The 13,607-nt window shown below is 40.9% G+C and overlaps 1 protein-coding gene across 1 annotated transcript in view; it reads right to left on the bottom strand.

The window, feature by feature from the left end:
* LOC122074244 overlaps positions 1-13,607 on the bottom strand; it is a 141,277-nt gene that overhangs the window by 54,465 nt on the left and 73,205 nt on the right. The window contains exon 11 of the mRNA XM_042639088.1: positions 827-928. Coding sequence (XP_042495022.1) covers positions 827-928 — 102 coding nt within the window. The remainder of the gene's footprint in view (positions 1-826; positions 929-13,607) is intronic.

The following is a 13,607-nucleotide window of genomic DNA, read 5'->3' as shown; positions in this document are numbered from 1 at the left end:
TTTTTTCGACATAAGCTCTCTGATCCTCCATTGCTTAGAGAGGGACATCTTAACCAAGTTGAAGGGGGGTTGGCTCCCAAGGAAGTACCCAGTCAGGCAGGTCCTCCATTTGTAAATCTCAGATTGCAGCAATCCAGCAGGGCATATGCCCACTTTTTTGTCCTTGATCACAGGGGGGAATGAAGTGAAGGGGGAGGCCCTCTTCGGAAGGGGGAGAGGACGTACAGGCACGGGAACTCCAGGTAGGTACAGGGAGAGGGGAAAGGCTGAGGGAAAGGTGAGGGTTGGTGTTAGGGAGGAGGGATACCAGCAGCCGGAGCTGCCAGATGGGAGGCCATGGACAGTCAGATCATGGCTGAGGGAAAGGGTTGTGCGACAAAAACCTGGGAGCTTCTTCCATTACATATCTTGATTGTATCTGAAAAGGTGGAACCGACACGATATCCTCAAATTTCCCTTTTTGTCCAAAGGACCGTTAATTAACCAAGTATAAATTACTAAACACCCTGACACTGAATTCTGACCCAAAAATACAAACAGAGAAAAATAGATGATGCTTAAAAGGTCTAATAGTTGCATTAACCCATATTAAAGTTCAATTACAAACTTGTAACTCATAGAACATAGAACATTGGCATATGAATCCAAGCGTGTATGCTCTTATAGTTAGGATATAGTTTTTGCATTCATGAAAACACCCTTTACTATCCCCATTCAAATAAAAAACACCAATTACAATATTACATAAATATGCCTACTTGACAGAAGCCTATACACTCCTATGAGTTGGGCTTAACCTCCTGAACAAATCAAATCAGAAACTCACCATGAAGAATTCAGAGTAACTCCCAAATGTCATAACTGCAGCAGGAGTCCCAATTTTCAAGTCATCAACTGAATCCCCCAAGGCAACAATTATTCCCACAGCCTACAATTTAGAAGAAGTGTGACAGTAAGCAACATCTTACCCCCCCCCCCCAAAAAAAAAGACAGTAAGCAACAAACATGAATTTCATTATTAAACAGTTGAAGTCATTCTAAAATTGGCAGTAAAAATATAAGAGAATAATTTTCTTGAGGTCATCCAGTTCCAGAAAGTATCAGCTTGCAAAACTAAATTTCTCTATAAGATTATACTTAAATATGATAAACTGGTGAACAGGAAGTCATTCGGTTGAGTCAGCAAAAGTATCCTTATCTAACATCACCTTCTTCATTATATTAAGGCACAAAATGTGGTAGTGTACATGCTGTCCATCCCTACGCCCCCAAAAAATCTATTTAGGAGTGGTTTCCCAACACTGTTCCGGCACCATCCCCACCCCCTCATGGCAGTATTTTTTACACCAAACTTTGCAGACATTTTATGCACATCATGATCTAATCATGATTGATTTTCAGGCTAACCTGAAATTTCACATTAGATAATGCTTGACAAGAAACAGTCAAAAAACAAGGTGAAAGCTCCATATATGGTTCCCCATATGGTTGAGATTCACTACTCACTTTGAAAAGCAGTGATGCATTTCAGAAGAACAAGAAGGCCAGCAGAAAAATCAGACCACTTGATGTAGTACTATATTTGAAAGAATCAAAACCGTAGAGTTGACAAGGATCTAAACTCAAAGGATAGTTCAGCTGCAAATAATGAAGACTAGGAGTGAAATAAGAAAGCAAATATGGAGGAAAAACAAACAATAACGGGGACGGGCAAAACAGTAATTTTTAGCCCAAAATTAGGGCAATAAAGCGCAAACAATCTCTGATTTCAAGAGCAAACTTTAATCAACAAACAAAAGCAAACCAATAACTTTTTCCATCTATTGAGCAGGGAAGGGCAGAATTGGTATTTTGCAAATATCTCAAGATCAGGCCATCAAAAAGGGTCCAGACTTGAACTGATCTCCAAATTAGGGTTCTTGAATTCCTTAACAAAATTTGAGTTCAATCGGATGGTTAAATTGTTTAATCCAAAAAAAGTGTGACATCCAACCTTCTTAAAGACTTGAAGAAATTCAAGGAATCTTGAAGCACAATATACTTTACTTCTTGTTAGATGAATAAGATGATGAAAGAATAAAAAAAGAAACAAGGATGGAGATGGGATAGATGTGGGTTGGAATGGCTAACTCAGCCTGGGCCTCTCACCCTCAACTATCTGAGGTGTTGAAGAGATTCTCTCTCAAAATGTTGGGAGCACAAAGCTGCAAATTTCATTCATAAAATACTCAAAACACACTCAAACACTAAAAAAGAAAGGCCTAGTCAAATCCTTAACTAATTGCGAAATAGAAACCGACTAAGAAAGTGAAATAACAAAGAAAATAGACTCAAAACATAATATGACTTAAAAAAGAAAACCTACTTAGCATAGGACATTAACTTTGTTCACAAACTAACAAAAGACATAATTGGAATCTTATTAAGACACCTGAAAGACAATTTAAGACACCAATATGGAGTTAACTTAAATAAAGTAACAAATCATAAGATCTCCTATTCTTCTCTTGCCCCTTCTCTGCTGCCATCTGGAAGAAAGTCCTCTCCCAAGGTTGGCCCACCAGAAGATCCATCCTCCCCTTCAGCAGAGAATGATCTGGGTTGACATGACCTTCTTGGACCCCTCTATTTGCAACACCACCGGCAAGCTTGCTTTTTGTGCCACCATCACCCACCTTTGGATGGAGTGTAACATTCGTAGATGGACTCCCAACTCTCGCTCCTATGACTAGATTTGGACTGCCATCTATTTTGATGTTACCTCCAAACTTGCCTCCATCCTCCCTAAACCTATAAGGAACACCCCAAGGAACAGGCTCATTGTTGTTGCCTAGGGTATCCCCTCCTCCATTTTATACCCTCCTCCCCCCAAGACGACTTGTATCCCCATTAGCCCCCCATTCTTGGGGCCCTTTTGAGGGTCGACAGTTTGTTAGTTTGCTTGCGTTTGATATGTATACTTTCATTGGCTTGGTTTCCCCCCTTTTCCCCTCTTATAACTAGGACTCTAACAAACTAATGAATTAAATCTCATTTTCCTACTTTCTACGCATATTTTTGTCCCATTAAAGTGGCCTATTGAAAAGAAAACTCACGGGATCAAAAGCCCAACACCTACATAACCAAACCCAAAGCTTGTTTCCAATAAAATAAGCCCTTTAAGTGACTTATCTGCATCACCACTAGACTAGACCAAGAATGGATTAATATCGTAATATGTTAAATTTTGAGTGTCCAATGGGTTATATGGGCTGTGGGCTGTGGGCTTCGTATTTTTGGGTTTACTATTGTTAATGGGCCAATTCTTTATACCCAAATATACGGGATTTGACTCTTATACGATAATAAGTGTTAGTTTCCATTTTGTTAAGTTCTAGAAGATGATGGAAAACTTTTTTTTTGGGTGAATTAATAAATGCATTAAAAGAAGAGGGAGGGAGAATATATCCATTAAGGGAGATTATAAACCCTATAAGGGTCCAAAGTCCAAAAAAGATAGCATCCAAGGCCCAGAAGCCCAAAAGAGGAGGGGCAAACAAGGAAAATTGAGGTAGGGTTCCACCAAACCCTACCAGCATGCCTCATCAGTTCATCTTTCTGCCGTCAAGGCGAGAATCGAAGTGCTCGTAGAAACGTCCGGCATGGGGGCTTCGCGAAAGAGACAGCCGTGAAGAGGGCGCCGGCCTTACGGAGGGCATCGGCAAGTGGCTGTTAGCCGAGCATGCTAAGAGATCACCGACACAAACGATTCAACCAGAGACGTGGAGAAAGGTTTGCCAAGGATCTGGAAGAGCATAGCGAGTTAGCGGAAAAAAGGCACTCTAACAGTGCGGCAACTCAAGGATGAGCTGCCACATGCCCAGCGAGCGTCGGCAGAGAGGGGGGAGGAGCCAACGAACCAGACTAGGAATAGGTCAGAGTAGCGATGGACGGCAACAAAGAGATACCCTCAAAGCAGCGGCAATCCCAGAGGATGCCAGCGGAAGAGGAAGCCAACGAACCCAGGAATAGCAATGGCAGGCCCAGAGGAAGCCGACGGAAGAGGGGGCCAACAAGACCATCGGGGAGGATCTCGATAAGACCAACACCAGATCTGATCAAGGTGGGAGGGAGAGAATGGGGAGATGGTGAGGGGTGGATCACTACTTCCCAAACGTGGAGAAGAGAAAGAAAAAGGTTCAGAGGAAGTGGGTGAAGAAGAAAGAAAGGAGAGCAGAGGATGAGAGGAGAGGGAGAGGGAGAGGACGAGAGAAGAAGAAGAACAAAGGATGGGGGGGGAGCAGCCCCGCATGAGGCCAGGCTGCTCCAAGTGGCAGCATTGTTTTGAGTTTCTCGCAAGCGTTTAGGGTTTTTTGCTGAGGACCGAGAGAAAGTTTGATACATGTTCCTCCAATGGAAAACTTAGCTTGTACGGGATTCCTCCTTCCACACATGGAGGGTTTCCTATTTTTCTTATTTTAATGAAATTATAAATAAATAGGGGATCATACCTACCTCGATGATTTGAGAAATAATTCAGCCTTGAGCTTGTGAGTTCTGTGAGAGACAAATCATAGTTTGTGGGATTCAAAACTGCTTAACTATGGGATGCAGTAGTTGGTGCGATACCAAAGCTGGAGTTGGGATTCATTCTCCACACTTAGGTGAGAGGCTTAACATATCCTTTCTACTCGTCTTCTACTCTTCCATCTTATTCTTCTTCCTCATTCAATAATGGTCAGGTTTTGTGTTTCTATTGCTACGCATACCCATCTAGTTGAGAATGACATAATGAGAAAATGATTTGGCGTGTCTAGAATGACAAAGGCCTTTCCTATTAATAGAAAGGATATAAGGATTACAATCATTACAATTAAGGAAAGAGAACTAAGGCTGAGTAACAGCCCTTATCATAATCTAGTCGTAACCCTTATCTTTAACACTCCCCCTCAAGTTGGTGCATAGATATCCCTCAAGCCCAACTTGAACAAAATAGGATGGAATGACTTAGAAGTCAAACCCTTGTGGATACATCAGCTAATTGATTCTCGGAAGTGAAAAATGGAATGCAAATTGATCCTTGTTCAAGATCCTCCTTGATAAAGTGTCTACCAATCTCAATATGCTTGGTCTTGTCATGCTGGACTGGATTATGGGGTATATTGATTGCTGTCTTATTATCATAGTTTTGCCTCATAATTTCTTCTACTGTTGCACTCAGATTGCCACGCAATTTTTTTAGCCATATAAGCTCACAGACACCTTGTGCCATTGCTTAGTATTCTAATTCTGCACTGGACCTGAATACTACTGGTTGCTCCTAGCTTCGCCAGGTAACCAAATTCCTTGCAAGGAACGTACAATATCCTAAAGTAGAGCGTCAATCATCAATAGAGCACGGCCTAGTCAGCATCCATAAAGAGAAAAGAAGATGAGATGAAATAAGAAAAGGAGAGAATGTTTGAGCAATATTAGGAGACAAAGGAGAGGGCCACACAAGAAAGAGAAGAGATTGGAAGTTGAAAGAAGCAAGGAGTAAAAGATAAGAAAGAAAAAGAAAGAGAACGAATCACAGCCTAACTGATCTGGATTTCCCCAAATACAAGGGATTCAGGAAAGAGGGAATTTTCTCCATAGACTTGTATATCTTGGGAATTATGTTTTAATATAAAAAGGGGAAGATATTGAGGTCTCCGCCAGCTGTGGTAATAATGTTTCAACAAGTATTATTTTAAGAAGTTGAGTGGGATAATAACTCGTTTAAATAGATGATTCCCTTCGTGCATAGGAAATTTTCTGGAATTAGAGAAAAAGGAGAGAAGGAAATCGAGAGAACGAAAGAAAGAGACAAAAGAGACTTTAAGATGAAGTAGGAGAGAAAAAGGAGGGGCTGGACGGTTTTGAGAAGTGGGAATTCTCCTTAACTTGAAGAAAAAAAGAGGAAAATTCTTTAATTCTTGTTTTTCTGAGATTAGATATACATACAATATAAAGCTTATACAACAAAAGAGAGGAATAGATGGAGTTCAAAACAAGAAAGTGAGTTGAGTTTATTAAAAAAAAAATAGGACTCTCTTTCTTTTGTGTATGTGCTGTCCGTATAAAGAAATTAGGAGTAAGAGAAGGAGAGAGGAAGAAAGTGTGAAAGAAAGAGGGGAGAGAGGGCAGCACAGCTAGAAGAAACAAAAGGAGAGAGAAAGAAGGAAGGAGACCTCTCAGTTGTAGCGGCTTCCACAATTTTTCTGTTCTTGCTACAATCTATCCTTGGGGTTAATCACTGTTATTTGATGAAAGATTGGAGGAGGGTTAAGGAGGAATGTGTGGTTGCTGCACCCATGTTCATTGGGTCTTCCCTGTCTAGAGGAATTACTAGAAACTGAAGGAGAGCAATTGGATTTTTGCAAATCTGAGTAGGGAAGTTTCTGATATAGCAATCGACATCTTTGAATCTAGTTTCAAATCAGATTGCTGTTATGGATTACAGCGCTTCATTATTTACTCTTGCTGATTTTACAAGTGAAAGATATTAGCCAGCAATCTCAGGTAGGCAAGTTCAGTTCTGGATTCATTACTTTATGTAAAATTAAGGTACATTTTCAAATTGGTTACTTAAGAAAATCATATCAGATTCAAGCAAGCTATATCAGGAAGAAATTAATTGGTGTCTACATTGATGGAATCGTTATTTTAGAAGACGGCAAGGTGAGTGGAACTAACAGAATCTCTACGAATTATTTTATATAAACTTGCTTTATTTATAGTTTAATGAAATCATGAAATTAAAATGGCGTGAATGTTTTGAAACATATATTGTTTTACTATGAGCCAATGCATGGATTAATGCGGAACCGGGGGTTCAAAAACCCTGTTCGGTTCGCTTATGGGCCCACCCAAATGAGAGAACTCAATAATCCAGATGTAGTGGCAATTTGGTAAATATTTCAATGTCCACAAAGGTTTAGTTTCACAATAAAGACTCAAATAATAAATACAGTGGCAGTATTGTAAATAAACTGAAGTTATAAGGAGAGTGGCAAGAGTTGTAGTTAATGAGCCACTTGAGAAACGGGACCTAAAGGGAATTAGTAATTACTTGGTGGGGATAAACTAGGAAGCAAAATAGAAGTATGGGATATGAGAGAATTAGAGGCAAAGACAAGGTTATAATAGGAAATCAGAATAAAAGAGAAATAAACAGCAAACTCACGATTCTTCTTCAACCTTGTGTTAAAACCAGAAACCGGGCGGAAACCATTGGAGTCAAGGAGGAAGAACTCCCTCGCAAGAACTCAGGTCGATCTGAAATTTGGGATGATATATCACAACTCACAGTCCTACCAAAAGCAACACATGGTCTCCTTAGACAACAAGCAAACCAGAGGTTCGAGAGGTCTGAAACTGAGCCCTACGGTGACGTTATGTTCAGACCTGCAACTGAAGTTCTATCCTTTGATGAGTGGGATTTCTGGTGCCAGGGTTTGGGGGTTTTGGGTCGCTTAGGGAAGAGCAACATTCGCAGAGAGTTTCAGTTCCAGCAGATCAAAGGTGAGGGAGATCGATCTACTTGTTTGGTGCTGCAACTATCCCCAGAAACAGAGGTTCGACCAACCAGAGAGAGAATGATAAGAAGGAGAAGAAGATCAGATGAAGATGAAGGGAATGGTGGAAGGGAAGGGAAATCACGCACACTCCCAAAAATTATTCCACTCAAACTTCATACTCTAAATCTGAACTGCTCCATCGATGACATGTCTAATATAATGGAAAATTAAAACAATGAATAGAAACTAATTGAAAGGAAACTACTCTAAAAATAGAAACTAATTGATTCCAAAGGAAACCCCTACGTACCTACTTCTAAAAAATTTAGGAAATCAAATAAACTGAGATTGCTTCCCTAATTATCACCTTCCAACCCTTGCCAGATCAGAAAATCGGTTTGGGTTGGTTGTATCTTGGCATTGGCCTTCATAGCGGGTCGGTTCGGCACAGCCCAGCCAAGCCAAGGCATCGGCATCATGGATGCTTTGCGGTGTACGAAACTCAGCGTTTTTCATAGTTATATTTGGATGAATTGTTACCCTTGGACTGCTACCCTTACCAATAGCGGTTGATTTTGGGGTGAGTTTAGATCGAAGGGTGGTGAGGTGGACCAATACAAAGGGCAAGTGTTTCCCCTCTATAAGAACCTTGTATGGACGATGTGAGCCTCCCATTGGCTTCTCTCTCATTGGACCGATCGTGTTTGGTCAAAGTCGGAAGATGGTGAGGCAGACCGCTATACAAAGACAAGGTTTTTTTCCCTCCATAGGACCCTTGTACAAGACTACGTGGGCCAAAGTCTCTGATCCCCTCCTTTCATCTTCTTCATGTTATTGGTAGTTCACTTTAAGCAGATTTCACCATATGATTTAGGGTAATAAAAATGAATAAAGATCACATTCTTTGGTATTTTGACTGAATGATTTGTGACTTTAATTAGCATGGCATAGTGTTTTCAAATATGTAATTTTGAAGCATTCTCGAACTGCAATTTAAATGATGACATGAAAGGCTATTTGGTCATATAATTAGGTAATGTGTCAATATTAGTTTCCTTGGATGGTGTGTCTGCTGATGGCATCGCCGAAGGTGGACCTCTTCTCAGGTTGTGTTTCCCTTCCTCCCTGCTGATGGCAATGCCGAAGGTGGGGAGTGTTGGGAGCGTCTTTCATTATATCTGATCATATGATTGACCCTCTCAAATTAATGTACCAACTTTGTCAACTTGAATCTCCATCAAGATTTAAAAAGAATTAATGACCTTAATTCATTAATGGAGTGGGGGATTTTGGGTAGGAAGCTTAAATTAAGGAATTGAAATGTTTACATGGAAGTGAAAAGACATTTGGGAGAAAACCCATTCCAATTTCCCAAATTACAGTACCCAAACCCCAATTGGAAATTTTAGAACTATCCTACTATGAACCATGTAATCTTGGTGTTAATCATGTAAATGCTAAGCTATGGCAAGACGCTTCCCTCCGGAAGTTTGGATTTTAAGAACACAAAATTGATCAACTCACTTTCATGCCAAAGAAGTCCGAAGTTATGGAATGTAGCCAAGACATCACAGGAGAAGAAGACGCAGTGATTGCGGTCATCGAAGAAGAGGAGAATCCACTCCCACATTTGTTGATCCACCTAGCTAGTGAGCCACTCCTAAAATGGACAAGCGTCAGAAACAACTTCAAGCTCACCTACGGTCTAGACTCAACCGGTCCGGATACCACTGATGAAAGCGTAAGTCTCAATCTGTTAAAAAGTCTGTTGTTGAGTCATCTATTTTTACTTATGTTCATTTATCTTCTTTCAATGAAAATTCAAAGTTCATGTCTGTCAAATCTATTGATCCCTCTTTGAACATCAATGTAATCTCAGATTCCAAGTATGATTTGCCTCCTATAATATGCTTTTATTCTATATATAGTTCTGTTTCTCCTTCACTTGCTAAGTTTTCCCAAGCTTACCCCTTTCGAACCTTATAGATGATTTTGAGCACCAGTGTGAGGACTGCACTAAGATTGTTGATGGCGGGGTCTGGGTGGGGCAAGTTGTACGCAACCTTACCCCCTACTTCACAAAAGAGGCTGTTTCCATGTTTTGAACCAATGACCAACATGTTGCAACGGTTAAGTTGCACTATTACAACATGTTGGTCATAGGTTCAAAACCCAGAAACAGCCTCTTCTGTGAAGCAGGGGGTAAGGATGCATACAACTTGCCCCTCCCAGACCCCGCAGTAGCGAGAGCCTCGTGCACTGGGTTGCTCTTTTTATTTTTTATTTTTTTTTAAATTGAAATTGAAAATTTTATTCTGACTTTTAACAATGTAATTTTTTAGTTTTGAATTTGAGGTAGTAAGGGTGAAACAAAGCTGGGTTTCTTAAAACCCCACCCCAACCCTAAGTCCCTAAAACTCAACCCAAGTTGAACACAACCCTATTGGGCTCATGCCAATCCAACTCGGCCCTAATTGACCTTGATTGAGCCTAGTAGGGCCCGGTTGGCCCTAATTGGCCCTATATTTTGCCATGGTCGGGATAACCTTGATTGGCTTTGTTTTTTTCCACCTGTTTCCTATGCGTTGAAAAAAGAAAAAAAAGAAGAAGCACCAATAGGTCAAATGATCAATAAACAATTAAATTATGAAGTGCAACACAATAATAGAAGTTTAGGACATCTGAGCATAACAATAAATGACCAAGAATTCATTATTCTAAATAAAAGGATAGGATAATAGCCCAGGGCCAGTGTTTTTCAACCCTAACCCGCCCTCAGGGTCAGAAATCTTTTCCCAGACCCTATTCGCACTCAGGGCAGGCTAGGGTGGGTTCAGGCCGTTAGGGCCAAACTTACACCCCTATGAGGTAGATTACAATAGTTAACTAATTGGGAATTTGGGATCTTAAAACAGTTGTTTTTACATTTGAGGTTTACTTAATTTTAGTTTAGTGCCCCCAGCACATCGGAATTTTAGGCTTCTGGTTTTGATATTGGGGAGTTATATTTAAAGTCTTCTGCTCTGTGATAGAGATTAAATGGATTCAAGTGTTCGTAGTTCCTTATTGGTTCATTAACTAAATCATTTTCGATCCTGTGAGTTTGTGTGACGGCCCTTGCCCCTAGGCAGGTTTTGGGAGTGTTACATTCTTGGTGTTGATTTCAAGTGCCTCAAACTCCAGTATACTGCCTTGAGACGAGTAGGTCTATGCATCATGTAGAAACCAACTAACAACCCCTACAGCATAAGCAATATCTAGCCGGGTTTGGAAGAAATATATCAACCTTCCTACAAGCCGCTTATATCTCTCTTTATCTACTGAATTACTCCCCTTGCAGCTGACTAGATGATTAACCTCTATTAAGGATAAAGGTTACGTCTAGATTCATTGTATGAAAGCTAAGGACTGTGAATGTGTTATGACTCAGAATTAGCTATAGATACCTTATTTGTAATTCATAATCTCATTATATAATAAAATCAGCCTCTGTCATTGTAGACAAGCCGATTCACTCAATCTTTCAACTTGGTATCAGAGCCCAATATTTTGGGTATTTTTTCGCTGTTAGAAGAGGTTGGCCCCACATGTTAGAGGCTTCGGCCTCCCAAGGCTGAGCATGGCCACCTAAAATCATGTCGCCACCCTCAAGTTATGAGCTTATTGACCCCGCCATGGCCCCACGCAATCTCACTACTGCATCCTACTTATGTTTTTAATGGGAACCTTAGATCATTACCAAAGACCCATCATTACCAAAGACCCACAATAAAGGCGAATAGAAGGGTAGAATAGGAAATCATAATAAAAGAAAATAGACACCCTAACTCACGATGGGGTTGTCTTCTTTCTTGGACCAAAGCAGGGGCGGAAAAACAGTAGCTTGCGAGGGGAATATCTCCTTTAATCCTTCTTTGTTGGAGCTGAAATTCCAAGCGATGGTGCTTCATTAAAGGCCTTCTTGATTCCAGCTGGGAAACACTTCAAAACAGCAAGCAAACAGAAGTTGTAGCTCCTATAGGTCAGCTCTGGCGATAGAAGTAAAGTCTAGCACAGTTGTAGAGTTCGATCTTGCAGTAGGAGCAAGATGAGGCTTGAGATTCTAGGGTTCAGATCACCTTAGGGAGGGCTTCCTTCGATCAGAGGCTCGACCCAAATAGATCTCACATGAAAGAGATCGATCCACACTTATGCGCTACAATTACCGCCCAGAAACAGAGAAAGAGAATAGGGAAACAAAGAAGAAGAAGAAAAGGGGAAAGATGAAGAATGAAAAGAAAGAAGAGAAGGATCAAAATGGGAGAAAAGGATATGCAAGCATCACAGCAATCATGGTCACAACCATTAATTCAGCCATTCCATTATTTCATTCAAAACTGAAACTCCATAATCGTTTACAGCAATTTAAAGAAGAAGTCCTTACATTAAATCGGAAAGCAAGTAAAGATGGAATTAATCTAAAATGCAAACTAACTACTTGCAAAGGAAATCCTATGTATTTGCTTCTAAAGTAAAGAAAAATCAAATATACTAATTTGCTTTCCTAAATATCAACCACCAACCCTGGCCAGACCAGAATTCCGGTTGGGTTGGTTGCGTCTTGGCTTAGGCCTCCATAATGAGTCAGTCCGGTCCAGCCAAGCCAAGGCATCTGCATCAGCTCGCCTCCTCTAAAAAGAACTTAACTCCGTCGAGTTTGGATGAGGTCCAAGAATGCCGTCAGAGTCAAAGCGCCTGAGGAGAAAAGTACCAGCTGTCTTCTTGAGTTTCAGAGGGGGAAGATCCTTTGCCGGGAGTAACTTCATTTCAAGTCCACTATTCTAAAAGGAGTGGGTATTCTCATATCCACAGTGCTTAGCTTTCTTGTCGAACAACCATGGGCGCCCCAGAAGAATGTGACAGACCTTGAGAGGAAGAACATCACATTGAACCTGATCAATCAGTCCACCAATGGAATACATGAGCAAACACCTTTCATTAATTTTCATATTAGTGTTGTTCACCCACCCAACCTTGTAGGGATTTGGATAAGGCTCCGTTTTTAGATCCAACTTGTGAACAGCATCTTCAGCAACGACGTTGGTGCAACTGCCAGGGTCAATCACCATATTACACAAGCTATCATTACATCGCACCCTAGTCTGAAAGATACTATTATGACGCCAATCGTCCTCCTCGAGAACCTTTTATATAGTCAAAAGAGGATGGACCACATAGAACGGTTGACACTCGCCATCACTATCACCATCATTGATTTCACTAGGCTCACGTTCACACTCAACCTCCATATTTACCATTCTTGTTTTTAGTTACTCTTCTGGCGCATAAGGTATAAAATTGTCCTTATCAATGTATGCTAACAACCAATTAGGACACTGATTAGCTCGATGCCTGTATCCCTTGCATATGAAGCATTGAATAGCCTCCTTTGGAATTACTAAGTTCCTATCATAACCACGCCGAGGTGAGGAGTAAGGTCTATCAGAACCATAACGAGAAGGGGTATATGGACGAGCCGGTCGTGTAGGCATTGATGACAAACCACTAGCCTGTGGTTTATTAACTAAAGCCAATTTCTCTTGAGGAAAAGATTGTTGTGGGCATGAGGTATCTCCTCTAAAATGTGTCAGTGTCAGGAAAAGTCCTCCGAGTGTAGGGCCTCTTCAGACTTTCCTCAACCTGATAGGCGACCTAAACTGCTTCCTCCATGGTAGACAACCTAATAGGGGCCAGTGCGGCACTAATCTGTGGATGCAAACCGTTGCGGAATTGCGCCACTAAGACTACCCTGTCCCACTCAAAGTCAGATCGAGTGGCTAAATAGTAGAATCTGGCCACATAATCCTCAACTGACATATTGTCCTACCTCAATTGCACAAATCTGAGATGTACCAGTTGTTGTAATCGGTCGGTTAGAATCTTCTATCCATCGCACCTCGCATTTCTGCCCATGTAGTAACTTGCCCAACACCTCGAGTCCGATTTTGTTGTTGGTGTTTTATCCACCAAACACAAGTTGTGCCTTTCAATTTTCCCTCTGCTAATATCAACTTTCTAGCCTCTGTTAAATTGTACCATCTGAAGAAA

The sequence above is a fragment of the Macadamia integrifolia genome, chromosome 3, assembly GCF_013358625.1.
Source record: "Macadamia integrifolia cultivar HAES 741 chromosome 3, SCU_Mint_v3, whole genome shotgun sequence".
Lineage (NCBI taxonomy): Eukaryota > Viridiplantae > Streptophyta > Magnoliopsida > Proteales > Proteaceae > Macadamia > Macadamia integrifolia.
The sequence above is the reverse complement of the archived record's forward strand: the minus strand, read 5'-3'. Positions and strand labels throughout refer to the sequence as shown.